The sequence below is a fragment of the Rhea pennata genome, chromosome Z, assembly GCF_028389875.1.
Source record: "Rhea pennata isolate bPtePen1 chromosome Z, bPtePen1.pri, whole genome shotgun sequence".
Lineage (NCBI taxonomy): Eukaryota > Metazoa > Chordata > Aves > Rheiformes > Rheidae > Rhea > Rhea pennata.
The window spans coordinates 22,872,071-22,890,663 of record NC_084702.1 but is presented as its reverse complement, the minus strand read 5'-3'; the positions used below and the strand labels follow the sequence as shown (position 1 = coordinate 22,890,663).

The 18,593-nt window shown below is 35.9% G+C and overlaps 1 protein-coding gene across 4 annotated transcripts in view; it reads right to left on the bottom strand.

The window, feature by feature from the left end:
- The window catches only part of FOCAD (focadhesin), a 123,334-nt gene that overhangs the window by 67,654 nt on the left and 37,087 nt on the right, over nucleotides 1-18,593 (bottom strand). For all 4 annotated transcript variants that reach the window (XM_062599636.1, XM_062599635.1, XM_062599637.1 and 1 more), the window contains exons 11-15: nucleotides 17,076-17,333; nucleotides 3,929-4,033; nucleotides 3,432-3,533; nucleotides 2,774-2,904; nucleotides 987-1,113 (exon numbers count right to left, since the gene is read on the bottom strand). In XM_062599636.1, the coding sequence (XP_062455620.1) occupies nucleotides 987-1,113; nucleotides 2,774-2,904; nucleotides 3,432-3,533; nucleotides 3,929-4,033; nucleotides 17,076-17,333 (723 nt within the window). The remainder of the gene's footprint in view (nucleotides 1-986; nucleotides 1,114-2,773; nucleotides 2,905-3,431; nucleotides 3,534-3,928; nucleotides 4,034-17,075; nucleotides 17,334-18,593) is intronic.

Here is an 18,593-nt window from a genome sequence, read left to right as displayed (position 1 = left end):
AGTTTTTTTTACTATATTAAACAGATGTCTATGGACTGCTAACCATTTACTACACTGCTCTTGAGCTGCCATCATGATTTCACATACATGATGTGGTAATGACTGAAGTTTTTTGTTGGATCAGTCCCATAGTGTGGTAAACACTATACTAAGAGTAAGGAAATGGAAAAAGTTAAAATGAGTTTGGCAGAACAGGGGTAAGCAAATATGCCTACAGTCTATCATTAGTCCATTAGCTCAGATGGCCCATTTAGTCCATGGTGTGTCTAGAGCGTGATTCACAGCACACCTGTGCCTGAATCACGATCTCAGGGATGTCCCTAGGAAAACAAGGAACCCTGACTCCCAACTCAAAAATATCTTAGGATCACAGCACAGGTTAAGTGGGAAGAAACCTTAGGAGTTTTCTAGTCCTATTTCTTGCTCAACGCAGGGTCACCATGAGGACTGAGTAAGTTGCTCAGGGTTTTATCCAGTTGGACCTTGAACACCTCTGGGGATGGAGACAGCACAATCTCTCCAGGCAACATGTTTCAGTACTTGACTGTCTATGCGATTAATGAGTACATTAGATTAAAATAGGAGTCTCCTCATTACAAGTAATTTCAACACTATCAGACACAACAGGTGAATGAGACACTCAGCAGGTAGCCAAGTGGGAAGGTATCAGAAATAAGATGATTTACACACTTTTCAGCTAATCAGAATTATGTACCAGACAGTTGCTCTTTTCAAATCTGAAGGTAAAATTTATGAAAGGACATTTTGACACAAGTTATGGTGTTGATTTACAGTTCCAAGCCCTGCCCTGAAAGGCTGAGCTGTTGCAGTGGAAGATCACTCAAGGACAATTAATGAATGCATGACTAGAGGAATTAAACTTAAAAGAAGAGAAAAAAAAATCCTATGACAGTCTAAAGCACTCTAAAGAAAGGTCAGCTAGAAGAAAAACTATTATTTATGAAGTCAGGCCAATGTGATCTTACCTCAGCCTCACAAAGTGCCTGAAGACCTTGTAGCACTATGGCTGCAGGTGAAGCTTGATCAGGTTTCGTGCATTCGTTTAATACTTGGGAAATTGCAGCCAACATATCTGCTCCATGCTGGTATGGCCTAAAAGAAAAACAGAAGTACATGAAGATATAGAGTAATATGTACACATACGCAGAAGTCCTACTCTATATACAAGAGTTCAGTGAGTACTGCTTCTGTACAAAAGACAAGTATGACAGACTAAAACTGGGAAATGGGCGGAGTGGATAGAGACACAAGGCAGGATATGATAGGCAGTTCTGAAGTTTGAACAGCATGGAGAGGCAAGTCAGCAGATGTCAAGTTTGCTAAAAGATCATCAAGTAATTAATCTATGAAAGTCTTTGCCAAATAATGCCACAGATGCAAAGCAGTTGCAGCTTTCAAGAAGTGACTGAGAAAGAAAACCCACTGTGGGTTATTAAATAAAAGATGTTACTTTCTGCTTTTCTTATAGTCTATGGACATTCATTACCGGCTATTGTTAGTGGTAAGATAACACTACCAAGATTTTTGCCACATCCAGGGTTGCTGTCATAACTTTTCCCTCCAAAATTTTCACTTCTTCAGTGAAAGGAAAAAAGTTAAGAGGGCCACCCTGGATGTCTTTTGGCTCTCCTCGCATGAAAGTCTGGGCCATTTTTTGCATTGTTTTATAGTCTTTTAATATCTATTCAGACCCTCAAGAAAGAAAAAAGAAAGACAAAAACTGATAATTCAGCAGTAGTTCTAAACAATTCTGTAAGAATAAGGGGTAAATAACATCTGCTTAGGTGAACTGTATGTAGAGAATATTCCAGCATTCTAAATTTTCTTTCACATCTAAATCATTTCCAAATATACACAGAAGAATTTACATCTTTACATCTGAGCTCTAACTATAACACTTGTTTAGCAATAAATATTACAGTTGCATTGAAATTTCTCTCCTGATTTTGGCATTTTTAATAGTTCTTGAAAAATGCTCTTTGGTAAAATTAAATAAAGTAGAGGACAGAAAGGAAAGAGTATATTCTTTAAGGCATACTTTTTTGAGAATTGATGATTAAAAGATAAAAAGTGGGGAGAATTTATGTCATAGGTCTTCAAAAAGCAAAGTAGAAAATGGAATCCAAAGGACAGGAGCACAGGAGCAACAAAAAAAAGCTAGTATTGCTCACAGAAGACTAGAAGGAAACTGATAACATGTTCAAAAAACAGTATTTATGGGGACTATATAAACATTAAATCTGATATTCATAGATTGTTAGAGCTAGAAAGAATCAATATATTCTCTCTAGGTTCTGTGGCCTGCATTATGTCTGAATTAAGACCAACAATCTGCATTTGGCAAAATACATTTGAAAAGAGCACCCTGTTTATCTGAATAGTCAATAGACGGACAGATCACTTGTAGTCTCTTTCAAACCTCAGTCACTTTTTAAATTTGGTAGGCTTAAAGTATCTGCTCTGAAGCAGTGTGAGGTATTTGTTTTGTTTCAGGGAAAAGACAGTTGCTTTCTGTTGCCTTTAATTTTAATATTACTTATATGTACTTCCTATTAGTTATAATAAAACAGGAACCTGATTAGCTGCCGAGGTACACACTGTCTCAGGAGTTGTTACAGACATTCAGAAAAGCATTACCCGCAATTAAAGCACACTAGCTAAAAATAATAATGCAGTTTTAAAAGAACGCCAAACAAACAAATCTACTGTTTTTCTTTACAAAGGTAACAGACCGATAAACCCTTGTGCTTACCTCTGCCTACATATATCTCTTATACAGGCAGCTTTAGCAATCAGCTTTTCCCACTGAGCATCTTTGTCAAGAGACAAAGAGCGCATATCAGATACTGCCATGAATTTCTGCAATTCTGGGTAAATCCGATCCTGGAAAAGATTTAGTTTTAGATTATCATCATGGTTCATAAAGTTGGTGACAAGATTTTATGTTAATAGCATTTTCATGTGACCTCTAAAAGACTACTTACGTTGAATAACATTTTAATTTTCTTCATCACTGAAGAATAATGCTATGTTGAGATCCAACTGGTTTTTACAAACCAAATCTTGATTGCTATTTCATAAACAAGTAAACTATTGCCATGTAACCAAATGGAAATACCTCACAGGTCTGATTTCTATTGCACATCACGCGAGGAAGAGAGCTATACTTCAAAAACAGATTTCATAATTCTATTCCTAGACCTGACTACATGAAAATCAGGTTTCACAAAAGATATAGTGTTGAAAGTTTTCATTAATACAGAATCAATAAAGGCATCACTTCCACCATTTCCTTTTATACTGCTGATAATACACTGATGTAGCTAATGCTCCAAAATAAAACACTCTGTTTAGAAGAAAAAGTTTTTAAACTACATCTTTTCAAAGTGACACAACAGCATTTGTCTAACCTGTCTTTCCCATAAGGATGTCATCAGGCGCAGAGTAATAGCTCTAAGCTTTGGTGTGCTTCCCAGCATCTGTATCACACGTAGAATCTGAGCTATGCAGACCTGGAAGAAGTTTAAAAAAAAACCAAACAAAATCCCCAAATCTTTTTTAATATCCAAGAACAAGGAGAGGACTATAAATCATTATTTGGGCCAAATATCACGAATAGGTAATTAAGTTCTTCACAACATCAGAACAAAACTCCAAATCATTTTCTGACAAATTTTAGTGCCTAAGGAATCTAAATTGCATTTTTGTAAGATACATAAACAAAATGAATAATATAATACAAACAGGTAAGCATGATGCACATTTTGCCCTTTAAAATAAATGCCACAACCCATCATAAATCTTATAAAGTTATGTTGAAGCTTCTTCAGTCTAAATTACTCTTTGATTGTAAGTAAATGATATGGTATTGGTGATTTTTACTTTACCAACAATTTTTCATTCTGACCTTGTGTACACCCAGTGTGGGCAGCGTGTACAATATATCCCTGTACAATACAGGCTCCAGAGGTCTTCCCATTTTAAACATCAGAACTGGGATCAGGTTTGGGACCTAAAATAGAATAAAAAAAGGAAATAAATTTGGAACTTGGTTGCCAGTATGGTAAGTAGTATTGCATAAAAGACAATGAACATATTAGAATGTATTAAAAAATGTCATATGCATTAATCTTTTGCGTTAGTTTTTTTGTATTAATCTTCTTCTAATAACGAAAACATGAAAATTCAAGAAATCTGTAATTTCACAGGATGTGCAACTTTTTTCTTCTTTTCAAATCATCATCTTGGAAGTAGCCTGTTATGCATGTTCAGCTATAACTACTGAGATAATCCAGAACACTTAAGTAACTGTTCAACTGCTGCAAGAATATCAGGTAAAATTTAAACACAATTAGGAGTTCCAGACCCAATACAAACAGCAGTCTTCATCCATAGACCTCAGAATATATTTAGAAAGGCTGTTGTGATTAGCACATTGGCCCCTTTTTAAAGATGGGAATGGGTATTGCTAAGATATTAAAGACTGCATGGGCTCAAGCATATTATTACAGAAATACACATCAGTTTTCAAAAGAATCCTTTAATCACTGGGCAACATTATCTGAATGTACCACATTACTGTCAAAGCGAAATGCTAATGGTTTTGTTGGAATTTATATTGTGATGACACTGTACACTGGTCTTTCTTGGAAAAGTAATGACTACTTGCAGAAATCAGCATTTGAAGAATTTCTTCCACATGGGGAATTCCACAAAATAGCTCCTTAAAAGTTTATTTTATGCTTACAGTTATTCATGTAGCCTCTACCCCTTGAATCTGAATATAAATATATATATAAATATATATATATAAATATTATATATAAATAGCTCAAAGTTTCCCATTTCCTCTCTAATTTCCATAATAAATTCATTTTCACTTGAAATTTCTATTACAGGCACACTAAAAGGAATAAATAAATGAAAAGTGATATATTAAAATATTCATATACCACATAATTGAAGAAATTATTCCAATTCATATTTGTTATTACAGAGGAATTCTAATCATGCTGTTATTATTCTATCATACCCTGCAACATGATTTACTACATTTTGCTCATGTACAGTAGCAAACTTCCAGAGATCTGCATCTAAAGTGACAGCAAAGAAAAGGAGACTTATTTACCTCCATTCCTCTTTCATTTAGGGCAGGAATTTTTAGTATTTTCATACTTGCTGGCCCACTATCTTTTTTTTCTAGTGTAGATGCAGATAACTGTTGGAAATGCACTTGCTTTCTTGCCCTCCCGCCCATTTTTTCTTTTACTTAGTTTCATGGTATTTAAAACAGCACTGGTTTACATTCTGCTTCAACACAATAGTATTTGTTTTCACTTAATCATACTTAGTCTTCCACAAATATAATCTATATTAAAAGACACTGTCATTCCCAAGAGAAGAAAAATTGATTAGGAAATCTGGTATTTAGTAGTAATATGCAGACATAATTATTTGTGAGTCTTCTGTCTTTAATAAAATTATTTTCTTTACACAGTAAGCAGGGTACAAAGTTCTCCATTTCACTTTTAGTGTTATCTCTTGAATGCATCACTCTCCCAAGGACTTCTACAATCTTAAATAACTTTTTTTCCTTCTACAATCTTAAACTGTAACTTTAGAAAACTTGCTGAATAAACCAAAAATCAGATCTTTTTGTTGGTTTGAAACAAAACTAGTGCATTTGTAGTCCCATCCTTATTGGGCTTAGTGGACAGATAGAGTAACTCTCAAATCCAGTCTTAAGGAAATAATTCAGAGATCCCTTTGAAAATTTATTCTGGTGAGGCTGACCCTTTAAGTATATAGGAGGTTTATACATACAATGGATTAAAAAAATGGAAAGTTCAGCTACAGCATTCTCTTGAAACACGTTTTTACATGAGAATTGTTCAGATTATAAAACTTTCCACTGTACAAAGGTCCATTTCAGCCCTTAGAAGACACTAGTCTTCTGACAGAGAAAGAACTGTAAAAAGAATCCTAGAGCTCTGAGATTCTGCATACTTCCCTCTGTAATTACTCGTTCCAAAACACATCTCAAATATACTGCTTGTTCTACAAAACATCACTACTTTTATAATTGAGCAGTCCAAATCTGTGTTTCCACACATTTTATATCCTTGGTTTGGATTCTGTATTTAATATTTATGGAATTAACAAAAAAGGTAGCTGCCATCTGTCTAGACAGAGGAGTGGCTTTATTGCAAATTGGTAGAAGTAAATAAACGTGGCTAAGAATTTAAGGTAATGTTCATCCGAGCAGATGTTCATGTGGAGGAACATCTTCAACACAAGTTTCATAGTGCTCTGCTTTCTCTCCTGCATACTTCAAACTAAAGCATCCTTTTGGCTAGAAACTTTCCCTTATCACTTTTATTTCAGACCTCCTTTGGTCTGAAGGTAAGCTGGACGGTTCTTCAGCTCTTGTTGGAATTAAATTTGTCTAGGTTGTTTTCTTCTACACAGAAATAGAATGGCACAAAAGAGCAAAAAGAAAGAGAAGGCAGCAGACAAACAGACGAGGGCAGAATCTATCAAGCTAAAATTTCATATGAAGCCAGATTTTTTTCAAAGAGACAGGTTCAATCCTCTGATTTTACATATACAATGGTTAGTTTGGAAATAAATAGTTACAGATGTTTTCCTTTACATGAACTAAGATTTTAATAGAAAGAGGAATATGCAAAGTGCAAACAGACTATTAAAAAAATCCCATCTCAGATGCACGGTAAGATCTGTTCACGTAATAAAAGGTTGAAAATCTATACAGATGCTTTTGTAAGAATTTAGGCTCCAGCTGCAGATTTCAAAATGTAACCTATGTAAAACACATCAGTTAACATTTTCTGGATTTAAGAAAAATAATTAAATGGAGACTATTTATCTGTCTACTCTTGCATATCTTACAGTATGTGTCAACATACAAGGTGATGGGGGAGAGTAGCTTATTTGATTATGCAAAACTCTGAGTGACAGATTTAGAGTTTTGCTTCAAGCATTCTTCTAGGGTAGGCGTGTCTGTCTCTGTCCACACCTACCTGTGTGTATCCGTGTTTTGTTGCTGATTTTTTTTAAGCACCTAACCCTAAAACAAACACTCTGATTACCTTAGTTAACTTGAAGACTTTGAAAAAATACATTGGTGAGAAAAAATAGTGTCAGACAAGATTTGGATTTCGTACTATATTCTTCAGCACTTTGCTCCAGCCTGAATCTTTGCAACCATCATTCTTAACCAACAATATCTGAGGTCTACCGAACAACCTTGTCTCAACAGAGCGAAGTAGCCTAAGACAGTTACAAACAGAGTTAAGTTAGATGAAATTCTAAATTACCATTAACTATATAAGGTAAGACCAATTTTACAGCAATTTAAAGTAGGTTATTAGATATTTAGCATTCCTTCTACTAAAGCTACCATAAAAACAATTTTTACTAGAACAGCCCCTGAATTTGGCTGAAATACAACACATTACCACAAAACAAGTTGTTCTAATCCTGGCTTTTTATTAGTTTTCAGATAGGTGAGAGTAATCTTCCCAATTCTTAAAGTAATTTTTAGAAAAATTCTTTAGCTGAGAGTCTATTTTTTATTACTTTGGCCTTTTTTATTTAGATGAACAACAGGCTATTAAGTGTTTGATAAAAAGAGCTGAGCTACACTCCTCATGCAAATAATGCCTTCCTTCCAAGCCCACTGAAACACATCCTTTCCTTTTGGTTTCAACATATTTTGATCTAAACAAGTTTTAAAATAGAGCACTGCAATTAGCAGGTAAAAGGCTTAATACTGTTATATGTAGTGTGATTGAATCACATGTTTTTTCTTCTCTTTCTTTGTAACACCTCAAAATTCTCAGTGTTAAAGGAACAATTTAATTCTTCTCTTCAGAGAAAAAAAAACATACAAGAAAGCTGAATCCCTGGCCCCAGTAAAGGGTGTAATCTAACATGATTACAGGGTGATATTTTAGACGATGGCAAAACTGTCAATTATTACCTTGAGCCAAAAGTTCACTTTGCACACTGCTCAGAAACAAGTACTACAAAAAAACCCTTTCAGTAGAAGCACAGGAAAATAAGCAAAACTGTAAGCCACCTCAGCTGCGAAAGAGACTGCAGTTCTACTGGACTGGTAAGATAGTCTCCTTGCAGCATAATATGTATGCTAACTTGCCCCAAATACCAACAAGTTAGGGCTATCACCTCCATTTATGCAGGTGAGAAATGGAAACAGAGAGGCTATGAGTAATTTATTCATAGTTGTACTAGAAGCAATAACAATTAAAAGCAATACTTCAAGGTTAGTATTTAATTTCCAATTGCCTCCGTGAAGTTTCTTCCTGTTCCTTTCAGAGCATTCCCTAGCCCCTCCCCAAGTGCACATACTTTCTAATTAGACACTCTCTAAATCATCCTGCTTAGTCTTGAACCTGTCTTTTTACCTCATGCTTTTTGTGAGGGAGACAGTGGTCTTCCCAGAGGAGACTTCATTCCTAAACCCAATCTCTAGAACAGAGCAGATATTACAATTTTGAGTTCTCAAACTCCAGAGAAGACTCCTAACACCCTTCCATAGGCTGCCAGCATGGTATTTGCATCCATTTTTCCCTGACAAGTAACATACCTCTTCATTCTTACACTCTCAAATTAACTCTTATGAAAACAAGTAAATTTCTTCTAGACCCCAAGTTCCTGTCACATCCATCATAGGAGAGCCTTGAGAAGAGTATCTCTACCATCGAGGCCAAACGAATGACTCAAAGAGCACAACCCACCTCACAGTATCACCACGGAGCACAGCTTTACAGTAACTGAGGCAGGGAGCTGCACACTTGGTCCTTACCTTCTCATTAATCCTCTGCACTGCCTTTTCTTGTTTGTTCAAGATCTGTCTCCTTCTTTCACCTCATTTTACTCACATGGCTCATACTGCCATTTCAGGGATACGTAGCTAGTGGGCCTACTCCTAGGCTTATGTGAATTTATGCTCCTATCATGTGCCTTAATCAGCACATTCCTCCTAGCCTAAATGGCTTTCAAATTGCCGATGACATTTTAAAGACTGTTAAAATACTTTATTAGTCTTACACTATAAGGAGTATTCCTTGTTCCACAGATACTTCCTGAAATACAAAAGGGAGGGGGTGAAGTAACTAATTCCAAACTCATCAGCACATGGTGGAGTTTGATTAACATCAATTCTGGTCCCAGTTCCACTAATAACCTCCCTGCACTAAATCCAGGATATACTTGCATAGAGGACAATTATGCATGTCTGTACTGTCATCATAAATGTGAAATGTATATTAAGCTTCAGCAGGTGAAAAATAATGTAGTTTGGCACTACATTTTCTCAGCAAACAAATATAAGAAGCTCCTTAAATTTTCATTCCCATGTATCACCCATACCTTCCTTCCCTGATAATTTGCCTTTATCCTCCAGTTTGCAGTATCCCTCATTTGTAGTGATGCAAGTGTTTAGCATCACATTGCAAATTTCTTTAATCCCAACCATTTCAGTGACCCTATTAACAGCACTTCCATTGACAGAAGTGTACTAGTGGGAAAATACAGCACATGAACACATGGCTGTGTATGACAATTTCTTAAAATGATATTCAGAAACAGAAAAATAAACATGAATTCAAAAGATGAGATGTAATCATGGCCCTACCTTCTCTTCCCACTCCTGAACAGTAAGACCAACCTATGCACCATGCAAATATCAACATTCCACAATCTACCCATGCCAAAAGGAAAACAGCAATGCCTAAGAGAAAGGATATTCAGTAGTACACAGGAAGAGTATTAAAACCAACTGCCTGATTAAATTAAATAGAGCCCAAAGGAAGATCTGAGTGTTAAAGGCTCAACATTTTCAATGTTAAAAATCCTCTTCTGGCAAGATAAACCTTAGGCAAAATATCTGCACAGAAACTAAGTAAACGTCTGAAGTTAAGAAGTGTGGTAGGCAGACGCAGTTTTATTTCTAGGCATCTGCTGTAACTGGGTGCTAAGTCAAAAATAGATCACCTACTACTGAGCTACAGTTACTTAAATCTTTCACTAATTAAACAAGTGTCTATTCCTGCTATAAAGGTATAAATTCCAGGGTGAACCATGGACATCTCGTGCCTGCAGCGGGGCAATCACTGAAACCAGCACCGCCACTGTAAAGTCCCAAAGTTATCAGAGAAATCATTAGGTGCTTCTTTCCTGAGGGACACAGTGTTACGTAGGGTTGTGAACACAAGTCAACAGAGAAGAAATATCTTCTGATAACTAAAGTCAGCCAGAAAGTACAGCATGAAGCAAGCAGGTGGTGGGAAGAGTCTCAGGTCTAAGAATCTTAGAACTTGGAGCTTTTTTCAAAAAAACATATCCATCCCCGACAAATGCTATCATTGGTTCACTCTATGCTGCACAAAAGGTTAAATAAAACATCAGTAATAGAGACATCAGAAGTGTCACTAGAACGTACAAGCTCCTTATTCAATTTCTTTCCCACACACCTCTCCCCAAAACATCTTTTGCCAGACATCAGATCTTGTACTATTCCATCACATCTTAAGCTAGTTCTCTACTCAAAAAGCTACTTCTTACATTTTTTCTCAGTTGTAGGTACAGTGGATTTTGTTATTTTCACAGATTTTAGTTAGGAAAGCATTCAAATCCTTAAAGGTCAGCTTCCCCAGCTCCAACTTTCCTCAGTTGTCAGAAGTTTATTCCAAGTCCTGAGTTTGCCTCTACTTTCTAGTTACAAAATTTATTCTGTATTAAACAGGAATTAAAAGAAAGTTTTCTATGAGATTTATGCTAACATCCTGTAAAGAGATGCTAAGCTCTATAGAGAATTCTAGGGAAAAAAAAGCACTTACTACTGTAAGGTCAATTATATATTTCTACAAAGATAATGTCCTTTTAAGGATACCTGTTCTGAATCACACATATTCAAATTACAAGTATACAATGAAACTGCTTCTTGCTTCCACCATATAATGGAAAAACAACACTGGCACTAATTTCTGTACAGATTTATAGTAAATCTTTAAAAGTTTAACAGTTTCAAAAAGCCAGTACGAAAAAAAATCAGCTCTTGCTACATAGGAGCCTGCTCAGATGTCAGAGGAACCTGCTGCCCAGCAACAGTGTGGTCTGCATCCCTCCTCATCCCTGAGGATGCAACAGTTAGGTCAAGTCTCTCATTAGCAACCGAACAAAGGGGTTCGGGTTTTGTTTTGTTTTTAATAATGAATTGTATCTCAAAATGATGTCCAGTTACCCTAACAGCCCTTCCTATAAAAGTAAGATTAAACATGTCAGGCAAAAAAAATGCAGTCTCATCAATAGGACTGATGGCTGTTCGCACCCCTGGCGATTTGTTGACTTTTTTTTTTTTTTTAAGCTAAAGACAGTTACTGTTTTTAAAAAGCACAACATAAGAGAAGATAGTTAGTAAGAAGGAAGACCCTCATTAAACTTCTTCTCTCCTATTCCTTCACATTTCCTTACATTTTATTGACAGGAAATTTGTCTCCCATATAGTCCTTGTATCAGAACAAAGAATAAGAGAGAGCCAGAGAGCCAGAGAAGAGTAAACCAAACACGATGGTGTTCAAAAGGAAAAATTCATTTCAAACAACGTAATCCAAAAAACATATATGCTGTCCCCAAATTAAATTCTAAACATAGGGTGCCACTTTGTATTATCCGTGCCAGCTTTTCTTAGCTGGAATACACATCTCAGAGTTCTCTGGGGTCAATTTTAGCATTAAAGAGATGTTTTCGTTGCCCTATGCAAGCATCCAACCAAGAAGCACTAAAGGAAAGTCACTGGAATGAGCAGTGTTCTAGGTTTTATTTCTGGGAAACGTCGGGCTGAATTTTGAAGGCAGCATAGCACCAGCACAGTTTTCAGTACGCAAGAAAGTGAAATGACCAGATTTTCAAAAGCATTCAGCATTCTAATATCCTGTGAGCAAGACAAGAAGTAATGAACAATATGCACATTTCAAGAACTGTCCCCTTCACTGAAGTGCATAAATGAGAATATAAAACAACCAGGGTTTTCAAGGGTGCTCCTTGTTCTTCCTGAGACCAGGTTTTGTTCTCTGCAAAGTTTCACGTACTCCAGGGCCCTAACCAATAAACTTGTATCACTAACAATCTGTCCGCAAGAAGAGACTATAATATAAACATCCCCCTACAGCAACTCTCCAAAATTCACATGATCAGACACAGAACAATACTATCAGACATCACTTGAGACATTTTTAAGCAAGCCAAATAAATTTCAATAGATTCTTAACCATGGTTTCACCTGAATAAAAACATTTTGCCTTTTGTTCTCCTATCCCCCTCTGTAAAGAACATAAGGTAGTAAATCTTCTGATAGATTTCCAGAAGGGTGTCATTTACCACCAAAATATTTCATTCCAGTAGTTGAAAGACCATAAAAGAATGAATGTTCTCTCAAGCCTCATAATCTTCTAATAATGGTAATAGATCTTGTGTTACTATTCACCAGTGACCTCTTAGTCAGACGATTTAATTTTTTCCCCTTGTAGCACGGCTGGTTTCACACAGGGAGTAATAACAGTTTTTGCACAACAAGACAATTCATCTGATTAAGACTGCATTAAGTCTTTCAAGAACAGCATGTGTCAGTGCAGCCTCAGCAGTGATTCGATCAAAGACAGCCTAATAACATATGCACTACTCTTCATTCTTTGGCCTTTTAAAAAGATTTCAGGACTTTCTTCCAGAATGTTTCAGGCCATTACCCCGAAATGCATCATCTAAACACTGATCAAATATAATCGCTCATCTTGCACCACAAAAAGGCTTTCAGGCTGAAATACAACACACTACCACAGCAGGGTAGGAGGTATATACACAACACTCCTCCACAAGGCTTCAAGGAAAGGAAAAGAAAAGAAACAAAAACAGAATAAAGCCAGACCAATGTCTGCAAAAACAGATACTGCAATTATTTTTGAACACCTAACAAGATTTTTGCAAGGCTCTATTAATTTATTACAAAGACTCTAGCCTCTGTATGAAAACATTATTCAGTGTAGAAAAACTCTGGTTTGTGAACTGCTCTTGTGGAGCTGCAATAGAGGAAAACAATAAAAGTCAGCATTGTAAAAACACATTCCCACTTTTGTTTCATCTTGAAACACAAGGTCAACGGATATCTTGGCATGGCGATCACTCCTAGCTTTTCAGCTCATTATCAACATGCTACAAGTACTAATCATCCAAAACATGAAGTAGCAGAATAGTAGTACAACTACTGTTTATCTGGATCACTAGAAAAAAAGAGATGACTCAGAATGCTATTGCTATCCCTAACCACACAGTTAAGATGAGTTTCTCTTTCCTAACTCAGAAGACATTTTAAACACTGTTTTATCACTTATATTTCTCATCTTTTGTAAGAGATCATTTATTTACATAGAACTAAGTAAAACAGAGAAGCAAGTAAAACATTTCCCAAAGTATGAATTTGCTCTGAATATGTTTTTGGTTACTCCATCACATTCCCCATTAAAGTCTGCTTTATCAAAGTAATCACTTACTTCCCCCACATATATGCTTCAGTGCTTCCTCCTCTTATTATTAACTACTTTCGCTGCAATAGAAAGACCAGAAAAGTTTTATATAATTCTTCTTACGTTAGAGAGCACCACACCTACAAGAAATAATATGATAACCTTTCATTGCAGTGCTTTGTTGCACTAAAAATCTCCTTGGAACCATTAAGCAGACTCAGAACTAGAACAGCTTGCTACAAAAGACAGTAGCTTCATGATCTCAAGTTCAATGGCCTGGACTGCAACCAGCCAGTAAGTCCTAGTTTTAAAAGTGTTTGGATATTTTGGGACAAAAATTGTCATTAGATGTTGCTTACTGAAAAGTATCAGGCCTCCTTCGGAGCACTTACTAAATACTGAGAAGGGAATTATTACCCCAATCAAACACAATTCTTCTCTTACTCAGAATTTCCAAATGTTGCCTACCAGAATGACAGCTGTATTACTAAATATAAAATGGCTTTGTACCAGTAAAAAGAACATCTGAATTAAAATACTTCATATGCTCTGCAGCAGTCTTAAAGTCTACAATAAAATATCTTAAAGTCAACAATAATCCAAAATAAAGAGGAAAAACCTCACTGTTTACAGACCCTGCAAGCAAACCAAATATAACTGAGTTAGAGGATAACAATTAACCATGGTTTGAGTTTCATCTTTTGAACAAGAATTTCTAATTCACATAGACTTATGCTGATCTTTAGGAAATACATGACGATGCAAATTAAACTGCTCTTTATCACTGCATTTGAATGCAAGCAGTTTTTTCCAGTCATGGGAAGGAATTTCTCCACTACCTCAAGGACTTAGTTCTGAAGGAGACTCAAGATGCTGTGCCTGTTAATCTTATTTACTGTTGTGGGTACAAAAGCTTAAGCTTATAATAAACAGAACAAAACTAAGCAAATAAAGCCACTCATTTCATGCTGAAGACCAACAATTTCATGTTAAATTCTGCTCCTGTACCTGCCTAAAGCTTCTGCACACTCTGCTGACTTGCATTTAAATTTGTCCCTAAATCTGTAATCAAGTAAGTCAGTGGAGCTATTCCAATTTACTCAAACAAAATTCAAAAGAGAATCACTCCCTACAGCCACTGTTTAGGCCATTCTGCTCAGGTGCTGATATTACTTAATTTCTTTCATCAAGTTATTCTTTAACTGATTTTTAAATTGCATTTTGAACAACTACATAAAACAGTGAAGAAATAGAGCATTACACCTTCCCTCTTTTACGCCATGAAATATACCACTGATTCATCACACAACTCAATAAACTACTTCAGCAAACTGAATTAAAGACAGATAAAAACTGGAAATTCCAAGTAAAAAGTCTAGAGTTACCTTGGTGGTTTTTCACATGGCTAGCTTGTCACAAGAAAAAAATCGCGTTACTTTCAGCACTTTAGATCAGAACTGAAGAAAAGTTTCTCAGGAAAGGGCAGATGTACTTCTGTTGCAGATATCATGACATGCAGCCATAACTCATCCACACTTTCCCTTGATAATAATTAATTTATTTACACAGCCTACCACCTGTATCCCTGCTTATACACTATTTAGTGGACATGCTAAACTACTCAGAGTTGGGATATGCTGTTCATACTAGTTTTGAATTCAGACTTAAAGGAATGAATTTTCAAAAACAAAAAATACCCCCCCTTAAAAAAAAAAAGAAGAGATGTGTTCAACATCAGCTCAGTTTTGCTTTTACATTTAAGTTCAATTCATTTGCTCACTGCTGCCCTTGAACACATTAGATGCTTCTCATCTAAAATGGGGAAAGGAAGTTCTAATATTTATCATGCCAAAAAAGCTAAGTCAAAGTATCTATTAGCTATCTCAATCTGTGTGTTTTATCTCAAGAAACAATCTCCTGCAGTTGGAGTAGGAAGTATATCCGGAAGACTAATCTCTGACTTTTGGCTTAAGATCACATTGCCACGATCTGGTCACAATATTCATTATTTGTAAACTTTACAGCGTTCTCCTTCACTACACTAGAAGGCTCAGCATCTAAATGATGAAGTGCATACTCCGTAAGGCCTATTTTTTTTCCCAACTCTTGGGCTATGGAGTATGTTACCTATTTGAAACAGAAGGGAATTGAAAAAGACTTAGGCAAATAAAGCTCATCTTTATGATACATCTGAAATTTGAAGCAACACTCTTCCTTCACCACATATTTTTATTTTACAGACGAGATCTATTTGACTGTTTCTGTATAATGCCTCCTGTACTTCCTGTTACTATTTCTAGGTTAAAAAGTCAAATACCTACATCTGTCTTTCAAGGTTATGCAGGTAGGTACAAACATACTGCCTAAATCCGACTTCATTTTAACACTGAAGCAGACAGAAAGACAGTACAGACATTCAGATATTTAAGGAGCTAGACTATACACATCAAGGCACAGAGCAGTCCTTCAGTAACCGCAAAAGGACAGGGAGAATGGTTTATGAGGTCACCAAACTCCAGAAATCATTTAGTGGCCTCTTCTCAAATTTCTTGTGTTGTATTTTCACATTTATTTATTAATATCAGCAAATAAATCAGTCTTTTTTCCTAAGCCTGAATAACTAGAAAGTAACCAAAAAGGGAGATATAATCACTATTTTGCAGTAGATGACACACAAATATTCTATAATTAAAAGTCTCCGCTTGCCTCGCTGCTTGAAAGTTTCAAAAATACCCAGGTGAGCATATTGAAAATTCAGCTTGGATTTACCCTCCCAATGAATCAAAATATATTCTGTAACACTTTGCAGTTCTGTTAACAGCTTGCATTAAAGATCAAGGTTTTTACAAGGCTTATTAAAACCTCACTCTACCTTAAAGAAAACAACCTTTTAAAGCCTGGAAAGGATCAAAGTCTGCTGGCATAATTCCAGCAAATCTGTGATGAGGTCAGAAAGTTCTCAATTCCTTATGCCATGACCCCAGATTGGACCACTGAGATCTAAACCACAGTCATGGTATGTCAGTTCTTTTCAGCTGAGTTACTCTGTGCTTGTTAATTCACAGCTTATAAACCTCCAGGTTTTGATACTTCTGAAGAACAAGTTCAACATGGTAGCCTCTTGGTAAGGAACCAGAAAGTAAAGTAAGTAAATAAAAATCACAAATCTCAGAACATATCAAATGTAATCAATCTACCAAACATACATAAACCCAGGAGAATTCAGCCTCCTCGTGACAGTTTCTCTCTCTACCCTCCAAAAAACATATTCTTCTTCCTAATATTCCTCCACCCTAAAAGACTAGCCTCCAAAGTTACTTCCCTCAGTCAGGATGGAATTTTAACTCTTCAGTTTCAATGTAGCTTTAACAATCTACATTAAAAAACCTGAAAAGTCATGATGTTTTCCATAAATCCACGTTACATATTGCCATTAATGTAATGGGCATTGATAGGGGAAGAACACAGAAATTAATTAAGATATGTTTTTACCTGAGAACAATCAGCCTTGGCTACTTCTGTAATGGTACTAAGTACATCACGAAGACTGTCTCCATTTTCTTGGACCAGGAGATAAGCCAGCAAAAGAAAAACATGACTAGGGACTTGAGTGGTAATAGGTAGCAGTGATTTCACTGAAAACAACCAGGCAGTAATTGCAGACTTCTCTTCCACAAGCTCCATGATCTTCCAGGTGGTATGCAACAAACTGTAAGTACTGGATATGGGGAGGAGGAGCTTGCAGGATATCTGAGGAAAGCAAAACACATGCACACAGAAAAAAAGAAGTACAGTACTATGAAAGAACAACAACAAAAAAACATAGCTAATAAAGTTTTGCCATCCAAAATAAGTCTTTTGTTGAGAGTCCCAGCTCAGTAATTGTAAAGAGTTAACTGAAACTGCAATATATTTCTTTGAAATCTTCTCTGAGAATTCTTATACTAAAGATGATTGAATATGTTGTTAATTTCCTAATCAGGAGTTCTTCCTTTGCTTGGTATCTGTCATTCCTGCTCCTGTGGATTAAGTACTGCTTCCTCACTAAAACAGAAACAGTAGAATGGGAGTACATTAAAAACTTCTGTTCCTGACAATGGCACATACATCACAATAATATCAGTTTCTCAACTATGTATTTTAAGAAAATTCCCTTAAGTTTTCACAGCACTCTATAAAATACCTTGGCTTAAGTTAAACAAACATGAATCAACATTAACTGTTTCACTTCTCGGAACTCGGTGCTCCACAGGTGCAGTTATGGAAGATCAAGTTTGGAAGTAGGAAAGTAGTAAAACATCAATGAGAAGTCACAGTTTCTTCTGTGTCAGGTCTTTTATATATATAAAAATATAGGTATTTTTAAAAGCTCCTGTAAACGAACATGTAAGTTCAATTTTTTTTTATTAAAACAACAAAAACCTCATCCAAAACAAACCACTTTACTCTGTCCCACTAATTCTTTGTTTCATCAGAGAATATGATTGAAATGTCTTGCCATTATCAAGACTATCTGACAGGCAGCGACAATCTTGCCATTATCAAGACTATACTTGACAGAATGCTTATATAAGAAGTAGGTCAAGACAGCATTTGAAAAACAGAGATCCTCAGATAAGATTAGAAGTGGAATTCCGACTTTGTCAGATGCAGGGCCCATTCACTTTAGAATTACAAGGGAAGAGAGATTATCACTGAGTGGTAATAGCTGTTACGCATAGAACTGCACAGTTCCATTTTAATCATGTTGTTCAATGTAACATAAATTTATACTGTCTAATAGGAAGTATAATTCCCCTATACTTTAGATGATCCTTTTTAAAATAGCATTTAATTTAGAATTAACTTATTCCAATATTTATTCTATTACAATTACTCTACGTGAAAAACTTAGCAACCTACAATACCATCTCTCTCATCGACAAGATCACTGAGCATAAAAATCCCCCTCTGGGTACACACTTGTGAAATTGCCATGTATTGCTACAACTATTTAAACTTTATCTAAGG